General features: G+C 41.5%; 3 protein-coding genes across 5 annotated transcripts; all 3 read right to left on the reverse strand.

Moving 5' to 3' along the window:
- Positions 1-74: 74 nt before the first annotated feature.
- Positions 75-5,780, reverse strand: LOC148323645 (putative ribonuclease ZC3H12C). The gene is made up of 5 exons (XM_088315705.1): positions 4,807-5,780; positions 4,536-4,675; positions 4,098-4,332; positions 3,908-4,014; positions 75-3,654 (listed from the first exon to the last, which is right to left on the reverse strand). Exons 1-5 carry the CDS (start codon positions 5,430-5,432, stop codon positions 2,369-2,371), a joined length of 2,394 nt encoding a protein of 797 aa, XP_088171831.1. The 5' UTR covers positions 5,433-5,780; the 3' UTR covers positions 75-2,368.
- A 5,395-nt stretch (positions 5,781-11,175) lies between these two features.
- Positions 11,176-16,699, reverse strand: LOC148323646 (interleukin-1 receptor-like 1). The gene is made up of 11 exons (XM_088314496.1): positions 16,579-16,699; positions 15,870-15,927; positions 15,054-15,306; positions 14,790-14,979; positions 14,393-14,543; positions 13,393-13,516; positions 12,813-12,964; positions 12,579-12,716; positions 12,088-12,420; positions 11,659-11,792; positions 11,176-11,584 (listed from the first exon to the last, which is right to left on the reverse strand). Exons 2-11 carry the CDS (start codon positions 15,919-15,921, stop codon positions 11,306-11,308), a joined length of 1,806 nt encoding a protein of 601 aa, XP_088170622.1. The 5' UTR covers positions 15,922-15,927; positions 16,579-16,699; the 3' UTR covers positions 11,176-11,305.
- Positions 16,700-17,067: 368 nt separating this feature from the next.
- On the reverse strand, positions 17,068-23,975 carry LOC148323647 (interleukin-1 receptor type 1-like). Of its 3 annotated transcripts, XM_088314263.1 has the most exons (12): positions 23,959-23,975; positions 23,501-23,571; positions 22,001-22,220; positions 21,766-21,931; positions 21,190-21,361; positions 21,036-21,107; positions 20,556-20,682; positions 20,339-20,481; positions 20,038-20,178; positions 19,269-19,445; positions 18,770-18,991; positions 17,068-18,025 (listed from the first exon to the last, which is right to left on the reverse strand). In XM_088314263.1, the coding sequence occupies exons 2-12, from the start codon at positions 23,550-23,552 to the stop codon at positions 17,847-17,849; spliced, it is 1,671 nt and encodes a 556-aa protein (XP_088170389.1). In that variant the 5' UTR covers positions 23,553-23,571; positions 23,959-23,975; the 3' UTR covers positions 17,068-17,846. The 3 variants fall into 3 exon arrangements, with proteins under 3 accessions (XP_088170389.1, XP_088170387.1, XP_088170390.1); XM_088314261.1 differs by lacking the exon at positions 23,959-23,975 and having other exon boundaries at positions 23,501-23,615; XM_088314264.1 differs by lacking the exons at positions 23,501-23,571; positions 23,959-23,975 and adding an exon at positions 22,641-22,665.
- Between the last annotated feature and the right edge of the window lie 253 nt (positions 23,976-24,228).

The raw sequence follows: 24,228 nt of genomic DNA on the forward strand, positions 1-24,228 counted from the left end.
GATTTACACAAAAGCAATATGGACCTCGCAGCAGTCGCAGCTTGGGCCCTAACTAGACCAGACTACACAAGGTAATCAGAACCATTTTTTTATTTCTCATTTTCAACATGACAAACACAAATGATCAAATAGCGGTCGTACCACAGGATTTGTTTCGTGCTTTAGGGCACGTAAAGCTTCATTAGCGCCCCCTAATGCCCACTATACAAGTACAATAAAGCCCGCTCGGCACTTTTTAAAGCATTCAGGAAGTTGTGGCTACAAATATTTGGTTTTATTGAAAGAGGAAAACATTCAAATTATTTTTGTCTTTGATGTTTCACTCATCCTAATTAAATCAATTAGTTGTTTAAAAAAATTTTTCACAGATCAAAGCCAACTCTACCTGACAATGTTAATTGTTAAAGCGGACATCATGTCAATTTGTCTTATTTTCTGCCTGATCCTAAATGTAAACAAATCACCAATAAAACCATTTGGTTTATGTAGATGAAAGCCTTTTTTGTTCCTCAAAGCAGAGATATGACGTGGCATCCGTGTATTTGTTGCCTAATTTTAACATGACAATTTTGTTTTTGATCATTCCTATTAATGTCTTAATGACAACGTGATGTTTCTTAATTCCAATTCATACTTTTGAGGTTTTTGACAACCTAACAAATGGTCTTCGTTTCTAACCGTCCCACGTCGTCTTTGATGTTTCCTAATACCATAACTCAATTTTGTTTTTGATTTTTCCAAATTAGAACAACAATTTTGTGTTTGACGCATTTCACTGACAATGTGAAGTCATTTTGCCTCTCGTGGTTCACCTGAACCTTAACGTAGCGCAACAAAATCATGTCAACAACTGTAATTTTGATCATTTCAGAAATCTTTTGACATGCTTTTCCTCCAAACATAACTTACTTGATAACATCTTTTACTACAGTCACCCGACTGAGCTTGGCACACAACAAAAAAAAAAAAACATCAGAGCTGAACATCATACAAAAATAAGTTATAGGGAATGTTGACTGGAAAAAGAAAAACATAGTAGAGGTGACAACGTTTGTCATATACGTACATCAATCTTATATTCTCATCAAAACGAATATATCGTCATTAGGATACAATTTGCATCAACAAAGAAGAGGCAGAAGCATACGCCAACCAGGCACCAGTTTATCCACGTTTACTGCAGCAAATATTTTGGATAATTATTAAGAATTTAACACTAAATGGCTAGAAGTGCTTCAGCAAGAAATAAGACGGATTTAAAATACTCTCAAGTTCATGAAAAACAAATTAGAGGTAAAGCTGACCTGACAATATAATGCCATGACAAATATTCCTCGAAACTGGCTTGCAATTCTTGACAATGAACTTTGAACGTTTAATCAGAAATTTAAACTGTGCTCCTGAACTATAAACCTTACTCAGGAATTAAACATTTGCTCCAGAACGAGAAACTTTTCTCTTGAATTAGAATTAATGAAGTAGCAACATTTATAGGACCATATATTGTGCGTTTGAACTTAGTTGCCAAACAAGGACCCATAAGTACTTAGGAGAGGTCCAGGAAAGTGATCGGGACCATTTATTTATGGAGATTACCAAAAAACAAAAAGTTCCTGTAAGTTTTAGGATTGAAAAATAACAAATCAGTTGAAGGAGTTTTGAGGGTTATTTTTATATTTTTTCCGCAGGTGCACTTTGAGTTTCACTTCCCTTTTTTGCCTTTTTGGGGGAGAAATCAAAAAAAAGAAAAAGAAAAAAAAAACTGACACACAAATAAATACTCAAGAGGTAGGTTGTGTTATCTCTTGTAAATACCCTGATTGATTGCCTGAAAAAAAAAAACAAGAACCCAAAGTGCCCAAATCATAATAATAATATAAATAAATTAAAATATAGAGAATAAATAACTTAAAAATGCACCGTTACCCTTCAAAGCCTGGACTCACAAAACATCAAAAATGTCAATGGCTTTTCTTTACTATCTTACAAAACCCCAAAAGTTCCCATCTTAAGTGCTAGTATAGCATATTTATTTATTGTATGTACTACTAGAACTAGCACTCATACGACTCATGACTCATATTTGTCCTGGAACTAGGAACTTTGTCCTCGGACCGGATACTATACCCCAGAGCTCCAAAAAGTTGCCGTGGATTAAGAAACTTCCCCACAGAAACACAAATGTTGCCCTTTGACTCGAAACTGTGCCCCTGAACAAGAACTTTGCCCTAAAACTAGGGACTTTGAGGTCTGGGTGTTTGCACAAAAATCGCCAATTTATCAGTTTGATCAAGTGGAGAAAACACTCATTTTACCTTGAGAACCTTGAGAGTCTTTTGGATTTAAGGATTTGGGGTTCAAAAGTTGTTCAAGAACTATCCTGAGATTTCTCCAACAGTATAGCAGCAGCCAGCTCCTGCGCATCAATCACGCTCGGGTTCCGGCTCATCACCACCCTGACCAAATCAGTTGGGAAAATTCCACAGAGGTTCAGGAACACCCTCTCCCTCCGGTCCTGGTACTGAGCCACGGAGGAGGGCTCAGACCGGAGCAGGGACTGCTGTCTTGTTTGGAGAGGGGATAGAAAGGACGTCTGTGTTGAGGATGCGAGTCCATGCGGGGACGAATGTCTGTTCGTCCATGGAGAGGACCAGACTTTCTCTGAAGGGGGATCCTGGATTGGGAAGAGATCATAACAAGGTCTGTCAGGTGGCTGTTGGTAGTGTTGGTCCCAGTTCATTTGCATTTGGTGTTGCTCAGAATGGTTCCGCCTGGCAGAAAATGGTGACCCTTGGTGATAGCCTTTTGAGTCCTGGAGTCGATCGTCTTGCCAAAGGGAACTAGCCAGAATGGAGCACTGAGAAAAGCTGGATGTTTGGGTTGGATGAAGCGTAGGACCCAGACGTTCTCCCGGGTATCTTCTCAGAAGCGGTAGATGAGTTGGTGGAATGTGAGTGGAGAGGGAGTGGAAAGGACTTTCTTCCGCATCGAAATTTAGTCGTTTAATTCCTGATGAAGTGTGCTGGCTCATACCAGGTGGAGTTCGGTTTATGGGGCAGGCGCGAGGATGATAGTGGTGGTGGCGGCACACTGGCCTGTCATCCAAAATCAGGTCTGGGAAGAAGGACTCTGAGCTGCTTTCACTGCTGCAGTCGGATGGTAGATTCCTGGCTTGGGGATCCGTCAGGTAAAAGCGCTCGGGACTCTCCGGAGCGGGAAGGCTCAGGATGGGCGAAGTCTTCACGAGGGAGTTGTAGCCAAACACCGGAGACTCGGATCGGTAATAACTTTGACTCAGTCCTTTGGATCCTGGATAATCCCATCCATCTGGATTTCCTGAGAAAGGCAACCTCCCTGGTACGGGATGCCTGAGGACACTTCTACCGCATCCTCTGCGTTCTTCTACTTTGGACTCCACTCTGAGATGGTCCTCCAGGAGCTCGGTTAGGGACCTTGATGCTTTATTTGGAGTTCCCTGGTCGGACTTGTTCAATGTTTGCTTCCTGGCCATCAGGGTGTCTTCCTTCTGGCCTTTGGATGCCGCAGAAGACATTTTGGCGCTGGCCCGGAGCTCGTCAGCGACTGAACGTTGAGGCTGACTGCCCCGTTCTGGGTGGTAGAACTTGCACTTGTGACCGTACGTGCATTTTTTACCTAAGGAAGAAATGAGGCAAAGAGTTTATGAAAATGTGACTTACAAATAGACATTGTTGGGGTTCTGGATTTCTTGCATACCTATCAAGTGCAAATTTAAACCACTAAGTATATCTTTTGAGGGCTGCCAATTTGTGTGATTAATCAACTTCAAACTCTAACCGTCATTGCAGATTTGGAAATTTGACAGATCAACTAATCGTTTCAACCCCTCACTGTCTGCTAAGATCAGTAAAACCAGAAAATGTTTTACCATAAGGACACGGCTGCTTCCTGTGTTCAGGAATGACCGCTCGCTTCCTCAGAAAGTTCTCCAAGCTGGGTCCGTGTCGTCCAAGGGGGTCGTCTGGTGGCATGAATCTAGTGACGGTAGACGGGAGGTGATTACAAACAATCAGCCTCCTCACTTTGTGGAATTTGAAGGGCACAAAAAAAGCACTTACTTGTCGTTGACAAAGGAGTACATCAGAAGGCGCTCGTCGATAAACTTCTTCCACTCGGGCTTCTCGTTGGCCAGGTCGCGGTAATTGTCGTTGGAGACGATGATGCCATCCGACTCGTAAGCCAGCTTGACGATGAATCGGTCGTCGTAGCAGACCACTCGCCGTCCCTGCACGCGACGGGATGGCGTGAAAACCAGAATCTTGCCTTTCTCCAGTTGCCGCAGGACATCCTGGTCTGTCGGAAGCAAAGTCGCAATTGTTGTGGGAAGTTTGTTAATCCTTACAAACCGTTGAGTTTACGTGCACCCGCTGTATTTTTTTGTCCTGGACATGGTATGAATTACGGAACTCTATTAACTACTGTACTATGACCTAAAGATCAAATTTTAGCAGTACATAAGTATTAAAACTCACGTGTGTGTCTGTGTGCGTGGTTACCTGTGATGAGAGCATCTGGACGGGATTGCTCCTTCCTCCATGCAGGGACAAAAACCGTGATGTCACTGTGGCCTCGCTCCAAGAACCAATCAACCGCCAGCTGGATGCCTTGACATGAGAACACCTCCTTGTTGCCGTGACTGAACGAGTAAGAGGGACATGGATGTCGATGATTTGGTTGGCTTTACATCACAAGGTAAGATATCACACCAGTCAAATTGTGATTTAAAGTGCAGAAGTTGTTTTTGCTGATGGTTAAAGGGAACCTCACCTCATGGCCACATTACTTCCGTCCACGACGACAGGCCGCAGGTTGTCTTTGTCCTCCAAGAGTTTGGACGAACACAGCAATCTGCAGGAGTCCACCGAGGAGGAAGTTGAAGAATAGGAAGAAGGAGACTGAGATCCTCCGGCACCTCTCGGTGGTGCCACAAGGTCCGTTTTGGTTCCCAGTTTGACCAGTTCCCCTAGGATGTCGTTGATAAGTGCGGCCGGGCCCAGTTTCTGCAGCACCAACAAGACCAGGTCCTCCGAGTAGCCCAGCTTCAGAGCAAAGTCCACTTTGATGCGGCAGTCACTGGTTGACGGTGGGTTCTCCACCTGGTCCAGCCTGTTGGTGGAGTCCCGGCTTTCCGCCTGGGTGCAAGTGTTGTGGTGGCGCTCATCCTCGCTGTCCCCACTCTCCTCGGATAAAAAGCTACTGAGGCTAGCGCTGCTGCTGTCCAAGCTATTGGTGCTGTTGCTAAACCCATACCCTCCAGAATTCGACACCGCTGTGGAAGAAACCTTGTCGGTGTCCTTCGGGCCACTGGGGCCATCCACATGGAGGTAGTCCAGATCCAGCCCCGGGCTGAGGATGCGGCCTGTCCCATCCTCCACATAGTCCCTCAGGCCCATGAAGCCGCTTCACACATCCAGACCGGGGCGTTGGCAAGCAGACTCAATTAAGTGGGGTTCTTTATTAAAATATTACCTTAAAAAAATGGGACGAAATGGTTAATTCAGGGTTAACTCGGTGTCAGGGTGGGAGTGATAAATCGCTGGCATTTGGCACTTTTCAGGAAGCCAGAAAAACAGGACGAGCCATTTAACATTGCATGGGCAAAAAGTGCACCATTAAGTTGGGAACTGACTTTTTGCTTTGGTACCATCTGGTGACATCACTGAGGGGGAGTATCCCAAACTTCAAACCCTAACACTAGTTTCAAACCCTACTTGGAAATTCAAACCCTAGTTCACTCTAATTTGAAAACCCCCGACCCTAGTTTAAACCCGATTTTGAAACCTTATTACTAGTTCAAAACCCTAATATGAAACCCTAACCCTTGTGCAAAACCCACATTTGAAACCCTGAACATAGCTCAAAACTCTCATTTGAAACCCTATCCCTAACACTAGTTTAAACCCTATTTCGAAAGCCTAGTTTGAAACCCTATCCCAAGAATCATCAGGTGCTAGTGCTCTATTGTGGATTTGTTAGCCTGTCTATGGCTTTTCCCATTTTGTGTTAGCATTAAGCTAATGGACTTTCAGGGAAAAACTGTATGTACTTGTTTTAAAGACTTTGCGCATACTGTAATTCCATTTAAGAAAAGGTTGAAGTAACATTTAGTTGCGTGCGTGCATGTCTGTTTGTGTGTGTGCGTGTTTGTGTTGTGGGGGACGGGGGGTGGGGGGTTATAAGTGTGTCTGGTTTGCACCTTTTGAGTGAAGCAGCTGCCAGCCAATCTGTCCTTCTGTGACACAAAGTATTGTTTTGGGCGGTCCGCACAGACGGAGATTTGTCTCTCTCACACACACACCCCCACACACACGCACACACACCCCAAACACACGCACCCGTGATTGTCAGCCATGCAGCTGCCAGACGGAAATAAAAATGACACAAGCACAGCAACTTATCTCGCCGGCTGAGGCTTCATTAACCAAATTGTTCATATATGAAACAGTTTGTAATCATTTGTGTTTGCCATAACTTTTAATAGCATCGATCCAAAAAGTAATTTACAATTTTTTTTAGCTTTTTAAAAAATAAATATTTTATGGCAATTAAAACACGTGTTTTTTGGTCGGAATTAGAACTTAGTCTTCGAGGTATGTATGTGGGTGGTGAGTTAGATTTCTACTTGTATTTATTTATTTATTTTTACTTCATTACATTTGTTATGTGCAATTCAGTCGTATTTAACTTTTAAGTGTGTCCAATAAATTTTAAATGAATCTTTATTTAAGAACAATTATTTTATTGATTTCCTTGATTTCAGTGCAAGTTAAAATGATGCACAATGTTACAGTGGCAAACGTTATTGTATTGGAACGATGGCGGTAGATTTTTAGTATTTTTCAAGCAGCTACAAAAAACTTTCCCGCGCTTTTGATTTACACACAGTCAACCCAAAAAATAACTCATCTGCTGAGTAATATCTAGTCGAGGGAAGGAGGGAGGGAGGTGATTCCTGGGGAGGGTGTACAGCTCATGCCTCCACAGTGAGCAGATGCCTCCTCAGCTACTGACCTCCCTTTTGGGGGGAAAGGGGGGGGGGTGCCCCTTTTTGCCCCCCCCCCCCCCCACTTTCCCCTGAGGCCTGGAAACGTCTCCACACGGCGCTCTGGTGCCTGCTGGGCGGCTGCCAGGGACTGGGGGGCGGGGGCGGGGTCGGGTCTGAGGGGCTTTCACTATGATAGTACAAAGGCGGTGCCAATTGGGGGGGGGGCAACAGATGCATACTGAGGACACAGAAGAAAGCATCCTGCAACTGGTGGTGCCCCCCCCCAAGCAAACAAGAGATACATGTCACCAGCGTGTGTGCACGTGCATTCACCTTCACCTCTGACGTGCACCCAAACACACACACACACACTTAATGTTTGCCAAAAGTCCCACAAGAGTAACGTCATCCTGAGAACTGTTCCTAATATTTTGAATGACGAGACAAATCACATAATTCACATGACAGAATTCCTCTGTTGTGTCATCCATTTTTTTTTAAATTGATATTGATGTTTCCAAATTTTTTTCCCTCAGGACAGACCATTTGTAAACTCACTCCAAACAATTGTAAAAAGTAAATTAATGGTTTTAATTTTATTTAATTTGTGTTCAATTTACAGGTGACATAAACCAAAGTTGAACGTGTTTGTCATATTTCTAAAATCACCGCACATTTTTTAGAATTTGGATTACAGGTATATTTTGTGGCGTTACAATATGGTAGAAAAAAAATCCAGATTCATTATTTCATCCAAAATATGAGCAAATTCACTAGGCCAATGCCGACCAAATTTTTATATTCTACATAGATGGATCGATAAATTGTTTTTTTTTGTAATTATTCTCACTTTCTTGGGTTTTTGTTTGTGGTAATATATCCAAATAAAAATAAAATGAAATATTTTGCTATCTGCTGTGAATCCACATAATATGATAGTTTGGCTTTTGGAATTTTGATTTTCTTTCTACTGCTTATCAGGTGCAAATGCACCAAAAGGATGCAAACAGGTCGGTCCGTATTCTTCTTTAAAACATCCAAAGACAATATTTTTTTCTTAGCATTGTAGTAAACTGACTGTCATATTGACAAATGCGTTTGAGCAGAAGAGACTTACCTCACAGAAGGACCTCCTAAAACCTTGTTCTCCTTTTTTTGGGGAAATGGAATTTCCCACAAGAGTGTCTTGTAGCCACCAGTGGTTCACTTTGTCACCCCCCAAATAGTCACAATGTGCCCCCCCCCCAAAAAAAAAATAATGATCACAAGGTCCGCTGGAGAGAGAGGAGGAACTTCCTTTACGGCAGACCACCTTTGAGTGAGACATGTCCCCTCTCCTCTACGGACCACATCCACAAACGCCCCCACGAAGCACTTTTTAAAAAAAAAAAAAAATGTAAGTCTCCTCCCCCCTTAAAACACACACACAGTGGAGCACAAAGGAAGGTCTTCAGCAGGCAGCTGCATGCACTCTCTGTATCACGCACACACACACGCACACGCAATTCGCAGATTAATTTTTCTAAAAATAACTAAGCCCATTTTTTTTTTTAAAAAATCACTTTTGGGTGTGCTCACTTTTGTTCACTGTGGTTTCAACTTTGACGGCAGCGGAGTTATTTTGAGGGGATAGGAAATTGACACTGCTGCACTTATTACTACTTTCCTAATTGTAATATACAGTAGTTACTTGTTTTATGTGTGGTATTGTATGAATTATTTATTTATTTATTTATTTTTTATTAATTATTATTATTACAATTAACTATGTAACTAAAAAATACATTGAACCTACTTCTTTTGCCACATAAAAAAAGTAATTTCTTCTACTCGACACCCATATCGCAAATTGCATGTTTTTCCAATATTGTGCAGCCCATAATAATAATTGTTATTATAATATGATTATTTTCATAAATGTGATTTTTTTTTATTTGAAATCATTTCTTGATCATGTTAGGCCTTGAAGGCCTCGCCTGCTAGCCCTGATGTGCGCCTGTGTGCGTATATGCACTGTACCTGTTTTGATGTGAAGAAATTCTTAATTTAATGGTTAAGTGAGGTAAATGTTCATCGAGGTAAATGTTCAGTGCAGTAGTTTGTTTTTTTATTGCTTTAGCCATTTTTTTTTACTGAGCAGCCAGGACAGCGTGACTTCTTTTTCCTGAAAAGTTAACCCTCCACAAAGAGGGAATTTGGAAATTCCGCACACATAAACACGCTTGCATATGCACATACACACAGTCACCCCCACCCCCATCTCGGAGCAGAGTGACTCTTTAATTGGGGCTCAGCTGACAGGTCCTCTCCTCAGGGAACGTGCGTGCGTGTCTGCGTGTGGACCATCTGCTTGCCGAACAGGTGTCCCGCTGGACGGGACCTTCTCCGACGCACCAATGTTTGAACTGTCACTGCTTTCGAAGATTTTTTCTACCTGGCATGACAATGAACAACTCCTCCACCATTTGTGGTTCGATTTGCTACCACGTTGGAAGCATGAAAGCAAGAAATTCAAAACTTAAATTGGGAAACATTTCAAGTTTTGTCATTGCGATTGGAGGCAAAATGACGGCGTGGTTTGGCAACTTGTAAAAAAAAAACACACAAAAGTCTCATGTTCAGCTCTGGATGTTTCCAAAATTCAACCCCTGATGGCAGCTTCATTTAACATGAACGTTAGCCAAATTATCTATCCTGAGTAGACCCACAAAACAAGTCTCAAGAAGCCATGCCTGAAAAGACGCTGCAAGTCTGCCAATTGGGTTTCAAAGCTGCCATTTTTGCATCTTTTGAGTCATTTTCTGGCCTTTTTTAACAAAATGCCATTCTAGGTCTTTTGACCTTTTTCTACCAAAATTAAATTATATCTGATAGACAGATGAAAGACTCAAAATTTGGAAGAATCTCAATCTTGGTCATTCCGTACATGTGTGCAGCGGATGATGGATTTTAATGACATGGTAATAAACTCACCTGCTCTTGCATGCATGTTCCTGGTGAATTTTATTTTTTGGTACACTTTAAGCCAGCTGGTTTCCTCACACACTTTATCAGAAAATGCAAATTCAAACTGGGACATGGTGTGTGTTGGTGCGTGTGTGTGCTGCCTGCATCCTTAAATGACCCTGAGGCCAGCGCAGGCCGAAGGCCAACCTTTTGTGCCTTGAAAAGTCCTCAGTGACCCCCATTTTATTACCCCCCACCCCTTTCCTACACACACACACACACACACACACACCACCTGCTGTTGTGGGATGCTCGTGCAGTCTGTGCCGATGGAGTGATTGGGCCATTACAGAGATTGAGCACAAAACTATAAAGCCAATCAAATCTCCATGGAAACCAAATAACACCAATAATAAAATAATAACTACAACGTGTCATCGTGATGTCGTTGTCGCAGCTCAACAATAGCAATAACTTTTTACTTCCGCACACTTATATTTTCTTGTGAATAATCATTTTCAGATTCATTTTCAATTTTATATGACCCAAAAATTATGTTCATATACCGGTAATCAAGGATTGGCCTGGGTGTGTTTTTAATCATTTCAAATAAAGTTCAAATAAAGATTTAAAAATATAATGCAGGATAACTAAAGTATGATCATCTGTTTAATGTTTTCTATTATTCAAAATGTATTCAAAAAAATAACACACACACACACACACACATGCGCACACTAATTAAGTCCTGATAGATATTCCCCACTGGGCCTGATGGTGCATATGTCTGTGGAATGAGCAAGCAAATATGCACACATGTATGTAAATGTGCGTGTGTGTGTGCGCACGTTTGCATCTGTGTGCGGAGCGAGTGTCAGGTCACAAAGGTCAAAGGGGAACAAAAGCAAGGAGCCGATCCCAGCTGCCGAGCTAAACATACAGACCCCCCACCAATCCCGCTCCTTCCCTTTCAATGGGAGTGTGCCACCGTCTCACACGCACACACATCCGGGGTGAGCAGGGCCAAAGGTCATATGGGGACATGTGCACAGCATGCATGCACAGACAAATCCTTCTAATCTTTCTTAGACTTTATGTAGTAGTCAAAGATGCACTTTTAAACTATTGGACAAGGGGTAGGGTTTCAAAGTAGGGCTCAAACAAGTGTTAAGGTTTCAAATTCAACAAGGGTCAGGGTTTTAGATTAGGGGTTCGATCATGACTTACGGTTTCAACGAAGGGTTTTAATCAAGAGTGACAAATGCGCTAAAAACACAAGACAGATTGTAAACGTCTCCGTCTTTTGGGCATAATGCAAACTACAGCATTACTGCATTAAACAACCGCCACCATTTCCTTTTGTCGTCTTTGTCTCCCTCTTGTGGATGCAGTCGGGCGTGGCGGGCAAGGCATGAGGTAGCGAACGTTCTTCCAGAAGCGCGAGTGGCGCGTGGCGGCGCCATGCGACTCAGGCGACCACCTGAGGGGGGCGCTGTTGGCGAGCAGGTAGCGAAGGGATGGGGGCAGGTGGGCGTAACTCCCCGCCTCCACGCGGCCCACTTGAATGACGATGGCGGCCATTTTGGGTTGGGTGAGCACGTGATGCAGAGCCATCTGACAAAACACATCCGACTGATTTGATTTTCTTTTGTTATTTTTTGGGGGACATTGTGAGTGTTGAGTCGCACCTGCCAATCAAAGCCTGCTGTGCCTGGAGGAGGGGAGGAGTCAAGCCGCTGATTGGAGGATTCTGGGCAGGGGCGGAGAACCAACATCACCCTGCGACTTTCCTCGATGCTCTGCTGAATCTGCGCAATGTGGTCTGACAAGGTACGGTTTCAAGTTAGCGTGTTCAACTTGGGCTTTAAGTAAGGGTTCCAAAATAAGGTTACAGTTTCAAACGTAGCGGGTTTCAAAAGGTTAGGGTTTTAAATGAAGGTTTTACCCAAGGTTTAAGATTTTAAAGTCGAGTTTTAAACAAGGGTCAGGGTTTTGAAAGTTGTTTTTTTTTTTAAGCGTTAAGGTTTTAATGTAGCTTGTTTTCAGAAACAAGGATTATGGGTTTAAAAATAGGGTTCTAAAAACTACGGAAAGTTTTACAATAGTAGTTCATCGACCTCCTGGCAAGTTGTCTCTGTGCTGCACGAAGAGGCGATATCGGCAAGCTTCCTCCAGGACGGACACAAGCTGCTCCACAAAAGCCGACACGCCCTCGTCGGCGCACACATGCCACTGCTCTCCTTCCTGCACCCGCCGAGTGGCCGGCGGCGTCTCCAGCAACACCAATGCGTCGTATCGCTTCGTATCTGCAAACACAATCCACGCAATATCAGGCTTGCTTTCAACATTCAAAATGAGGCTTCGCATTTCAATTGGACATTGTGGTTGGAAGCAAGGGTGAGGTTTGCCGATTAAAATGTTGCAAGGTGCGGTTAGGCTTTCAAGTGCAGCTTTCAAAACAGAGTCAGGGTTTCTAATTAGCATTTCAAGCTATAAAGTGCAGTTTAAAAAATGGGTTTGGGCTTCAAAGTGTGATATCAAGCCAGAGTTAGGGTGTCAAGCTTGTAGAGCTTGTAAAGCTTGTCCTCCAAAAGCTTTTAACGTGTACCTTTATCTTCGGCGGCCTTGGGCAAGTAAGGTCTTAAGAGCAGCGTGATGTCCACAGTGAACACTTTGACCAGGATGCCAGCAGACACACACAACAGCAGCACACACACTCCAGTGAGCCACACCGGCGTGAGTGTACCTGAAGTACACACAACAGCACAACTTCTGAAGATGGACATACGCTTTTAAAGATGGACTTGAGTGTCCCGAATGAAGTGGTGATGCCTTCACTGACCACCTCTGCGTAGAGTCAAAGACCGCGTTTCATTCGCAGAGAAGCCGTCTCTGCCGACGCATTTGAAGTCCGTTCGGAAATCTCTGGATGATACTTGGGCAATGGTGAGGATCGCCGTGGCAACAGTGCTTTGGGAAATCGAGGCGGTGAGGCTAAGAAAAGCATACAGTAAGTCGGACATTTTGGTTCCTAGCTGCTTTGTTTTTTTTTCCAGAGCTTCAACCCATCTATCATCTGAACCGCCTATCTTTCGACGGTGGGTTGGGTCCACCCTCAATTCCCAATTGTAGGCCACACATTGACAAACCACCATTCACACCAAGGGACAATTTTGAGCGTTCAATTAACCTAGCAAGCATGTGTTTGGAACGTGGGAGGAAACTGGAGTACCCGGAGAAAACCCAAAAAGGTTGACCCACAATAAAGTCTTCAAAATCCAAGCCGAAAAGGAAGCAGGAAGTCCTCTGTATTTCTTTGAAGCTCCAGTGCATGTAGACAGTTTGAGGACTTGCAATATTATGGAACACTTTTTTTTTTCTGCCAGGCTAAACATGTTGTTACCAGAATAAACAGAACGCACACGCTCTGACTCTGAGTGTATCCGTCGCGATTGTCATCCTTCCCATTGATTTGCCATTGAGCCGAGCATTTATCATCCATGTTGTTACCGCAGGACACGGAGCAGTTGAGCCGCAGTTCCACACCTGGACCAGCACGATCAGAGCAGCCAATTAAAAACACACAGTTAAGTTCTTTCACGTTTATTTGCATGTGTAACATTTAATGCACATTTATTGCACAAGTTTACATTCATTGGCTGCACAGGTAAAGAGTGAAATGCATTTGGTGTCATCAAATTAAAATAAAGTCAAACTATTCAGCCTTCTGACCAAACGAGAATAAACGGGAAGGTGTTTGCAGAGGAATACTGCCATCTAGTGGTGCTAAATAGATGTGCAGTGCTTGCAAAAAATTATTTGAGTGTGATACAGCGTGACATGACAAGACGTAAGAAAGCATTTAGCGCAGCAAAGCGTAAGGACTGATATAAATTGATTGATATAGAACATCATTTGCGCAGACAAATGCACTCAAAAATGGGCAGGAATGTAAATATTGTCTCATTGCGCTACTTTTTTTTATTTTTCAAAAAAAAAAAACGTGATGAATTTACATTTTTCTTTTTTACCTTCATGGGTAATGAGGATCTCTTTCTCTGTGGGCGACAAGATGTACAAATGGGAGGACGACGGCTCTGTGGGTCACACGGGTTTCTTTTTAGGCGCGAGAATTTATTGATTTTCGGAAGGCGGCTTTGAGGAAAAGCGATCTTCAGAAAATACAAACCACTCAGCATGACTTTAGGTTCTATTTATATGACAGGCGCAAATTTGGCCAGCGAGGCGGGTTAGACCGGGTATTGGTCATTTCACAGATGCGCGCATCCGGGGGTTTTTTAATTTTGTGCGGCGTTGTGGGCGTGAACACAGCCGACTTTCTTCGGCAGCAATAATCCATGTCTGAAAAATCATATGAATTCTAACATTTTCATTTTTCATTTTGCTCACACGCAGACTCACTTTGGGTTGTGACCTGCCTGGAGCCCGACGACGTGTACAACTGTCTCTCATGAGTCCACGTGCACACGCACGTGTACACCCCCTCTTCTTCCGCCGTTATGTTGTGGAGCCACATGTCAACTGTCTGCTGACCAGTAAGTCGAGTAAAATTCTGGAGAAAATCACACACACAAAAAAAGTCCAATAAAAAAATTGTTTTACTTACTTCATATTTTTTTTTAAAATCACGGACAAAAAAATGAAAATCCATAAAATAATTGAAAAAAATATTAAGTAAATTATAATATTCAATAAGGAAATTCAGATAAAAATGTAAATGTTCCAATGAAGAAATAATTTTTTTAAATTTATTTATTTTTATTTTTTTTTAAAGCGCAAATACTGTAGGTGTTCTCACCTTGAACCAGGTGAAGGCTCCGCCCAGCCTCTTGCAGGTATTGGCCACCGGGTCAGGACACACCACATGTTTGTTCCTTCCGGAATCATCCACACTTCCGTAGAAGAGCAGCTCGTCATCTCGACGACTCGTTTCCAAGACTTGGATTTCGACGTGATAGTTCTCGCAGCCCTCGTCTGAGAGGTTCTGCCTGAAAAAAGAGAGGGGACGCCTAAGAGGAATGGAAACCAGAATGCGTTGACGAAATCCGGACGCTTCGCTGACCGAGCTGTGTAGAATCCAGAGTCGTTCGTGGTCAGGTTCAAGAGGAAGAGTGCGCCGCCGTGGTGATGAATCCTCTCGCTCTCGTTGGACGGGATGACGACGAGCTCGTCATCAGAGAAGTTTCGGAACCACGTGAACTTTTCCAGGGTCACCTCTGCGTCGGTCACGACGTACGGAACAAAGTAGAAGGATTCGCCTTCCAAGAGACTGAAGTCCTCCACGTCAAAGTCTTCGCACGGAAGTTCGGATGTGGCTGAGGAGAACATACGAAACCTTTGCTCAAGCTCCTTGAGACGTTTTTGTGGTCTTTACTCATGATTGTCATGCCAACCAAAAATCTAATTGGCTTTGTGAGCTGATTTTTATTTCTTTATTATTTTTTTAATTCAAAGTTACACCTGGAAATTGTCAAATTGAGCCGAAAATGGTTACCTGGAACCAAAATAACAGACATTGTGTGTCTTTTCATGTCACCAAGTAAAACTAGCTGTGGGAGCTGAAATTTGCCAAATTTTGAAGGAAAAATCGCAGAAATGACTAAAATGACACATGCAGTGGCCTGATTTCCTGAGATTTTTTTTTTTTATGGGTTTACTCATGCTAGACATTTTTACCAAATTTCTCGATTGCAAATGAAACTACCTTCAGGGGTAGATTTTCTTTTTTTTAAATGGCAAAACTAACATTTTCACCAGAATGAAAACGCTTTCAAATTTGATGTGATTTTGTGTGTATGGGAGAAAAAAAGCGGCCAGTTACTTCCTTTGAATAAAGACAAATGGAAACTCAGCAATTTAAAATTCACCACAAGCCTACCGGAAAACTGGAGTGCTGCAGTCACCATCAGGCTGAATCGGAGGAACTCCATTTCCAGCTGAAAGAGAAGATTCCTCAATTTTTATCTTTTTTTTCTCAACTTAGCATCCTGAGCACTATTGATTTCACCTGTACAAGAAACATCGATGGGAATTTATATTTTCATCATTTTTGCATCCAAAGTGTTCACATGGGTTGGCGTATGACATCTGAGCAAGTCTGCTCTTGCTTTTGCTCACAGTAACGGACTTCTGAGCTCACTTTTGTCACTTCCTCTCGCATTGATAACGCACAACGACACGCTAATCTGATTTAATGTGTCAGGCAAATACGGTTAAAGCTTCAAAATGAAAACTAATTTATGCAAGAATAACACAAAATGAACATTTTAAATGACAAACTAAGAATGAATTATGTTACTACTTATACATATATATATACACAAATAAGTAAAAAAAATATATATATAATATAAAACGTTATATATATGAAATTAATTGCACAACTTAAGTTTTTATGCAAACATTGCTGTAGTTTGATTTAAAACAAAATGTATTAGAAAAATAATCAATTGAGCTATTTGAGTTGAGCTTTAACATTATAGTACAATTGTCTAAGAAAGGAAAAGAAGAAATGAATGGGAAAAAAATTGTAAATAAATAAAAAACGCAAATATATATTTTTCAAAAATGATACAAATGTTTCTTACCTCTAGGTAGAATGTTTCCGCAGTGACTCTGCCGGTCTCCTAGGTGTCTCTTTATAGCCATCTCCACCCCTCTCACGCACAAACACACACGTGCATGAACGTGAGCGCGCACGTACGCACGCATGTGCACTCTTAGTGGTCAGCTGACGGCAATGTGGTCAATTCATCTCAATGAAAAAGAACAAATAGGAAAGAAAGAAAGAAGTGGGCTTCCATAAGGGTTTTTAATGGGATTTGCATTACTTTCATACTATAGCTTTTTTTTTTTTTTTTTTTTTTTTTTTTTTAAATATGGGAAAATGGATTTGGATGCTTTTAATTCATGTCACAATCGAACGTCAGAACTTCTGCACGTTAGTGTGAATAACATTCAGATTTTTGGTACATCATACAAACACTACCCACTGACTTCCTGTCACCAGCCGTCGTCAATACACGCGCACGCGCGCACACTCACGCACACACGCACACGCACACAAAAGCGACATATGTGTAAATACAGTTTATTGATTGTCGTTACAGTGGAACGCCTGAAATCTCTTCGTCCGTCAGACTGTAATATGTGATCAGGACAAAGCTAAGCTTCACAAACGGAAAAAATAAATTGATTGAATTTCTCATGAAATGGCCTCCTAAGTGCTACCAGTAAAGCCGCCAGACAAAATGATGGGAAATGTTGCGGCCGTTCCCAAGTCCGTTCCAACAAACTCAAACATTCAAACAAGCACAGCGAACGTGTTTGTTTTTAATTATGGTGAATCAAGCCTTTGGTTTGAGTTGGAACGCCTCACAGCGTATTGTCATCGGATTTGAATGTCTGTCTTTTTCGGTCTGGCTTCTTTGGGCTTTTCTAAGTTGACTCATGATGGACATGCCTAATACATTTTGTGTTGCTATGTGAAACCAACTTTGGGGGGGTTTGGGTTCTCGGGCCGAATTTAACAAAAAATGCTAATAACAAAATATCATCAGATACAATATTAATATTACTAGGCTTGAGCTATGCTAGCTTGGCTTAAAATCAACCCTGAATGGGCAAGTTTAAAACATATTTATTATTTTTAGTATTTATTAAGACAAACTGAGCTTGGCTAAGATAAATGAGTTCCGCTAAAATAAAATAAGGTTAAGTCTCACTGAGCTTAGAATAATGTTATGTCAGATAAAATGAGCTGAGATGACCGCCTGAGCTAGGTTAGCTTGTATTTTAGCTAACATACAGTCGCAAACGACCCAAAAAAAGTTTGTGCATTTTTGCTGCATTCCGTTTACAAAATGTGATCTTGATGTGTTCTTGACTGTCTGCTGGCCGGCACGGCGGGCATCAGGAACCTGAGCTTCTTCCAGAAGAATCTGTTGTGTTTATTTCTTCTCCACGTCAGCGCTCCCTGCCGCCTCTTGATGTAGGCCAGAGACTGCGGCAGGCGGCCGTAATCCGGCGGATCATCTGGGAGGAGAACCACAGGACAGGAACTACAACTCAGCACTTTGTAGTAAGAACAAATCTGGTTGCTCAGTACATTACAATTCATTCAATGTCAATTTGTTTAGCTGGTAGTTAATTTAGTTAGTTAGTGTAAATACCCATTATCATACTTTAGGAAAAGCAGTAGCGATGTTATCTATTATACATTATTTTCATTTGAAATTTGAATTAAAAAGTGCTAACTATTAACTGTCTAGAACAGGGGTGGGCAAACTTTTTGATTGGTGGGCCACAATGGGTTATAAAATTTGACAGAATTTAAGATAGAATTTAATTTGAAGTGAAAGTGAACAAAAGCATTACAACGATATATATGTCTTTGAAAAAACACAGTATTTAGAAAATAAAAACATTAACAAGGTTTATTCATTTAATTTCTTGCAAGTTTGGCGGACCGGATAAAAACGTTTAATGGGCCACGTGTGGCCCTCGGGCCGTAGTTTGCCCACACCTGGTCTAGAAGTTTAACAATTTAGATGATCTAATTTGTTAGCGCGGCACAGTGGCGGACTGGTTAGCACGATGGCCTCAAAGGTCAAGGGATCAATTCCAGCTCTGGCCTTCCTGGATGGATAATTAGACAGCTAGTAGGCAAGTCAGTTACGAATTTAGTTTGGTACTAGAACTGCGAATTTGGAAGTTTGTTCGTCAATACTCTGCATATTGAGCATGGGTAAGGTAGCTTTCCACTAGTTAGTCAGTTACCTATTTCTAGCAGGATGACTGTGGGTGTGTTATGCATCAAAGCGTCATGCAGGCCCAGCTTCTGCTCGTAGCTCAGCTGTCGGTCTTCGAGGCTAAAGGGCTGCCACTCTTTTGCTTCCTTCTCATCATCCTCCGCCTCCTTGGCCGTCTCCCTCGTTGACAAAACGATGATGATTAGCCGGCGGCATCTCCGCATGGTGGCTGCCATGGCTTCGTGTGTCGCTGCCATGTCAAGCACAAATTGTTAAAAAAAACTCTTAATTGGTTGGTCAGCTTGTTAGTTCGTCAGTCCATCAATCTTACTGACTGATGCTCGTTCTTTTGTTGGTGTGACTGTTAGTTAGCAAGCAAAATGTTATTAATGACTTCCATTTCATGGTTGGGTAGATGTGTAGTATCAACCCGCAACTTCGCAAGTACACAATTTGGTCATTTAGTTTGCTAGTTAGTCGGTCAGTATGAGGTTTATTAATGTCAGTTTGTTTGTCTGATCGACTACCTTCTCCCGGGCTGTCATCTCGGCCTGAGATGAAGAGGCGGTAGCCATGTCGTTTCTCCAGCTGGCTGGGCAAAGTCTGCAGGGCGAACTCAGACGCCACGCGTGAACTCGTCTCGAACTCGGAGCCTGCAGCAGCAACCACGCTCACCATGGCGTCATACGGGACCCAGTCTGCATCTACCCACACGCGGGAGACGAGAATGCAGGGTGTCAGTTTCATTTGCTTCGTCACTCACCTGGTTATGCTTATAGTAGTATCTATTCTAAATAATTGTTTATTTTCGATTAATGTTATCTGGATATATTTTAAATAATTACTAGTTAAGTAAGTTAGCTACTTGGGTAACTACAACCATACCTTATTGTTGCTTTGTTGGTTATTTTATAAATTATTTAGACATACAGGATTAATGATTGCAATTAGTTTGACAGTATGTTACATTTATTTAGTTATTTCTTTTTAAAAATGTAGATATTCAAAGTAGCTAATGAGCTACATGGCATTCACAACAGTTCGATAATAATTATTCAAATAATTAGTAGGTCACCGTAGTCATAATTTATTTTGGTTTAACAAATTGAGTCAGTTAGCTAATCATTGTATTGACGAGGTGAGTCAGTTATTCAGTAACCGCTCCGACAATCGGCAGTGCTGTCAAATAATTGACATACATACGTGCACCTGCAGTGACTGCACAGCCATATGGAAAGTAACATAATAACTAACAAACAAACAAACTAACTAACTGAAGATTTCACCATATGTCACCTTGTGGACTGTCAAAATATCCATGTAGCTTCCTGTACGCCAACACGACATCCACTTTGAAAAAGACCAACAGGAAGACCAGCAGAAGAAGTGAAGTGGCCACGCCCACTGCCACGCCGGTGTAGAACCAGCTGTGATTCGCTGGAGAGGGACAGAGACAGGAAGTAAGAAGATCATCAACATTTCGAGGGGTGGTGTATGCCTAAGAAAGCACATTGCAAATACTCAAATCAAACAGAGACGAAATATGTCAAGAAACAATTTTTGTGTCGTTTTTGTTTCTTTTTTTTAATTGTGTAACCTTCCATTAGCTGCACTAGGGGGCAGTCTTTCACTTTGAGAGGGCTCTGGATCCGACAGCGAATGGACACGTTGAGGAACCGTGGAAGAACTCTGGAAATGGTCAAGGTGGACTCGCCGAACACAAGGCCTCGGTTTGGAGTACTGTGAGTAACGAGCACAGCGCGGGTGTTTTGTTCCATGCTCATGGATTTAATAGTGAAGAGCGACAAACTCACAAATGGAAGGACTCATTGAGCTCCGGGTCGTCGTCGGCAAAACTGCCGTTCACGACCCAGAACATTGACGTCTCCTCATTTTGGCTGTAGCCCACCAAAGCCAAGCACTTCAGCTCCACACGTGCACCTAACAAAACATTGGTATTGTATTTAAAAGTTAGCTATTTAATAGTTAGCTAATTAAGTTAATTGGTTAGTATTGACTGTGTTTATTTTATATTTTAGTTACTTAGCAGTGTAATATTTGCGTGATGGCGCATGAATATACTTTAGGACACACGGACACTTTTTAAAGTTTTTGGGCTGCTACGCTAGAGTTGATATTTTTTCCCTACAGAATGCTAATAATTTGTATATAGTTAGTTTATCAAGAGAACTGATGACAAAAGGCAGCCTTTTAGGTAATCATCCATTACAAGATTAAAAATCTTTGGAATGTGTGTGTGTGTGTGTGTGCATGTGTGTCATTGCTCAATTCACCCATCTCCACGACAAGCACTTGATCCTGTTGCTGGATCACTTCTGGCTCGCTAAGAACTGTGTGTGACAACGCTAAACCCAAAACAAATTGAAAAGATCCGCATGTTAGACTCACGTACTGGTAATTCAATGACAGTACCAAATTGGCGCCCACCATCATGGATGTACAGCTGGATGCTGCGCGCCGACGTGTACATTGTGCTGTCAAGGCTGATGTCCGTCAGGCAAGTGTATGTGCCGGCGTCCTCCTGCGTGACCTTGCTCAGCCTCAGGCCACTGTCGTGCGCACTGATAACCGCGCCCTCTCGCGCAACCAGGCGGCAGTCCTGCATGCGTGCACTTTAGCTAATTTGACTGATTTACAGAATATGAAATTGGATATGCATGTCTATCTGGAGTAAACCCACAAAAAAGTCTTAAAGAGCCATGACTGAAAAAAAGAGTCTGCGAATTTGGTTTAAAGCTGCCATTTTAGCATCTTTTGGGTAATTTCCATGGGTCCTTTGAATTTTTTGTTTAATTCACCAGTTAGCATGAAATTTGGTTGAATAGACAAAAAAAATCTTACGGAACTATTCCTGAAAAGACAAAAAGTTTGCCATTTAGTTTCAAGCCACCAACGTATTGACTTTTGACATTTCCATGGGTCGTCTTTGTGTAATTGGTAGGCAATTCTATCATTAGTTGACCCACAAAAAAAGTCCTTTTTGAACCTAGTGAGGCACCATACCTTCAACCATCGTATGTTAGTCATGTTGCGTCGTAGGACGTGGTCCAGCTTACAGGGGACGCTCTGGGTGACCCCCAGGGCGATTTTCCTCACTTCGGTCACCGGGGGGCAAAGTCCAGGGGACACCGAAACGCCAAAATCAATCTTGACCGTTCTGCGTTGCACCCTTCACAGCACCAAAACACTCAAATCAAGACTCCGTCACATATCAGAACACTTTTAAGTGTTTACATACGTGCTCTTGCAGCTGTAGGTTCCATTGTGGGACATCTGCACGGGCAGGAAGTAGAGAAACCCGTCCCTGACTTCCACGCCTGGGGGCAGAGATGGCATTGCCCCCTCCGATGCCGCCTCCTGGGTCCAGGTGACGTTGCCATTTTCGCCTACGATGGGACACTTAAGCAACAGAAGGTGACCAGCGCTGACGTGGTAGGTGTCTGGCGGCCCCTTGTGGCCTGTAAAGGAAGCACAGGAATATGCTCGAGTTTGTGACTCCAAAAAATCTGAATGATTAACTATATTACTGTACATTATTTTTATGTTGTTTTGTATTAATAATGATAATAAATTTGATTGGCCAAGAAGTATGAACCAAATGAAGTTAAAAAAACATTGACAAATTACTTAACAAATCCAAATTAAGATTAATGTGCAAGAAAGGGGAAAAGACCATATAAAATATACATTGAAAATGTAAAAAAATTAAATAATTGAAAATGAATGAGAGAAAAATAATTTGAAAATGTGAATAAAACATTTAAATGTGAATCAAAATTGTGAGAAAAATACAATTAGAAAACATCAAACCTGTTTATAAACATGAATAAAAAAATTAAGTTGGTGTTCGTACGTCTTTTGAGGGTTAAGGATCTCACCTGACCTCATTTAGGTGACACACTGACCTATAAAAAAAAAACAACAACAAAAATGTACAACAAAGTAATTGACCTAGTTACTTCTGCCAAGAAGTTAAGACTTCATTTTGTTGGCGTGTATTGTTAATAATACATTCCCAGAAGTCTTTTAAAAAGTGAGGAGCCATTTAGTGAAATTTGAGACTAAGTGGTCACCTCACTGTAATAATTGTGATTTATCCCTGACACATAAATTATTAACAATTATTAAATTATTTTATAGAATAAAGTCAGCGCAATGTATAAAATATCACATTTGAATGTAAAATGATATTAAAATGTAACAATTAAATTCATATTCGTATATGAATTAAATTAATTCAAAATTAAAGATTGTAACCTAGAATAAAAATGTTTAGCAATTATTAGTTTCTATTTCATTTTTTTAATAAATTTCTCTTGAACAAAAGTTGAAACAAAATCATTGTGAATCGTGATTAAGTTAAAATGATATCAAGATTAGAAAATATATACCTTAAATTTAAAATTACTTATTTTTAAGATATATTAAAAATGACATAGAATTCAAATTGAATACTTTTAATATTAAAAATTAAAATCTTACAATTTTTTTTAAAACATTTTCTGCTTGAATGTCATTTGAATGCAATTCATGGTACATTCAAATAAAGCCATTCAAATAAGATTACAATGGAAACTTAATTAACATTCTCTTGAACATATGACAATGTAATCTTGAATTTAGACTACCCTGACTTTTTCAAAGCAAACAATGTGCCACATGACTTACGGAATAAATACATAATATTAATATGCAAAATATGGATGACGTAAATCTGGAAAAATGTCAGCATACTCACAGAGTGTGCTGGCCGCAGCGAGCAATAAGGCGAGGGCACGCAGCCAAGTCATTCCTACTTTCTCCACACCTCTTAAACAAACACAATCAGCGAGGCCAGTGAGAAGTGGCGACGCTACAACAGAAGGAAAACACACACAAAAAAATCCTAGGACACACAAGTATCTATTGAGAGAAAGACACCGAACATACACACATGCAAGGCTTTGCTTCATAAAACACTGCTGACTATTCTTCACTCACATCTGCATATAACACATTTATTACATATATCTGCCATTAACAATAACCAAATGTGCCCTTTATTTGCAGGTACCAGTAGAGAGTTGTCGAATACTGTATTAAGGTTGCTGACTAATCTTGCTGCCTTTGGTTTACGTTTCGAATGGTTTGTTATTATTCAGTGCTGAAAAAGAAATTGAATTGACCTGATAGCTGATGTACGAAGCGAGAACTTACCGGCGAGATATTGCTGCGACTTCTATTCGCCCGTCACTCGCACATCCTACTTTCACATTCTTCTTCACAAACATACTCATTATGACACGCTGGGTTTTTCCATCAAATACTTTCCGCCGGTGTAAAAGGAACACATACGCCACAAAAATAGGCCAAAAAACCTCATTAGGGTTTTCTATGCATCTGCTGACAAAAAAAAAAAAAAAAAGAATTTCCTCCATACATACATTGAATCAATTTAATGAGTTTCCCTTTGGGTTTTCAAATGGG

This window comes from Idiotropiscis lumnitzeri, chromosome 14 (genome assembly GCF_059441095.1).
Source record: "Idiotropiscis lumnitzeri isolate Australia: NSW breed Sydney's pygmy pipehorse chromosome 14, RoL_Ilum_1.0, whole genome shotgun sequence".
NCBI lineage: Eukaryota > Metazoa > Chordata > Actinopteri > Syngnathiformes > Syngnathidae > Idiotropiscis > Idiotropiscis lumnitzeri.

Coding starts and splice junctions, on each gene's coding strand:
- LOC148323645 (XM_088315705.1), bottom strand. CDS start 5,432: ATGGGCCTGAGGGACTATGTGGAGGATGGGACAGGCCGCATCCTCAGC. Junction 4,676..4,806: donor GGAAGTAATGTGGCCATGAG/GTGAGGTTCCCT, acceptor TTACTCGTTCAG/TCACGGCAACAAGGAGGTGT. Junction 3,655..3,907: donor GAAGCAGCCGTGTCCTTATG/GTAAAACATTTT, acceptor TTTCTTCCTTAG/GTAAAAAATGCACGTACGGT.
- LOC148323646 (XM_088314496.1), bottom strand. CDS start 15,921: ATGGAGTTCCTCCGATTCAGCCTGATGGTGACTGCAGCACTCCAGTTT. Junction 13,517..14,392: donor CAGGCAGGTCACAACCCAAA/GTGAGTCTGCGT, acceptor GTGCTGGTCCAG/GTGTGGAACTGCGGCTCAAC. Junction 11,585..11,658: donor CAGCAGGCTTTGATTGGCAG/GTGCGACTCAAC, acceptor GTGTTTTGTCAG/ATGGCTCTGCATCACGTGCT.
- LOC148323647 (XM_088314263.1), bottom strand. CDS start 23,552: ATGACTTGGCTGCGTGCCCTCGCCTTATTGCTCGCTGCGGCCAGCACA. Junction 21,362..21,765: donor CTAACATACGATGGTTGAAG/GTATGGTGCCTC, acceptor GCACGCATGCAG/GACTGCCGCCTGGTTGCGCG. Junction 20,179..20,338: donor CCTAGTGCAGCTAATGGAAG/GTTACACAATTA, acceptor GTCCCTCTCCAG/CGAATCACAGCTGGTTCTAC.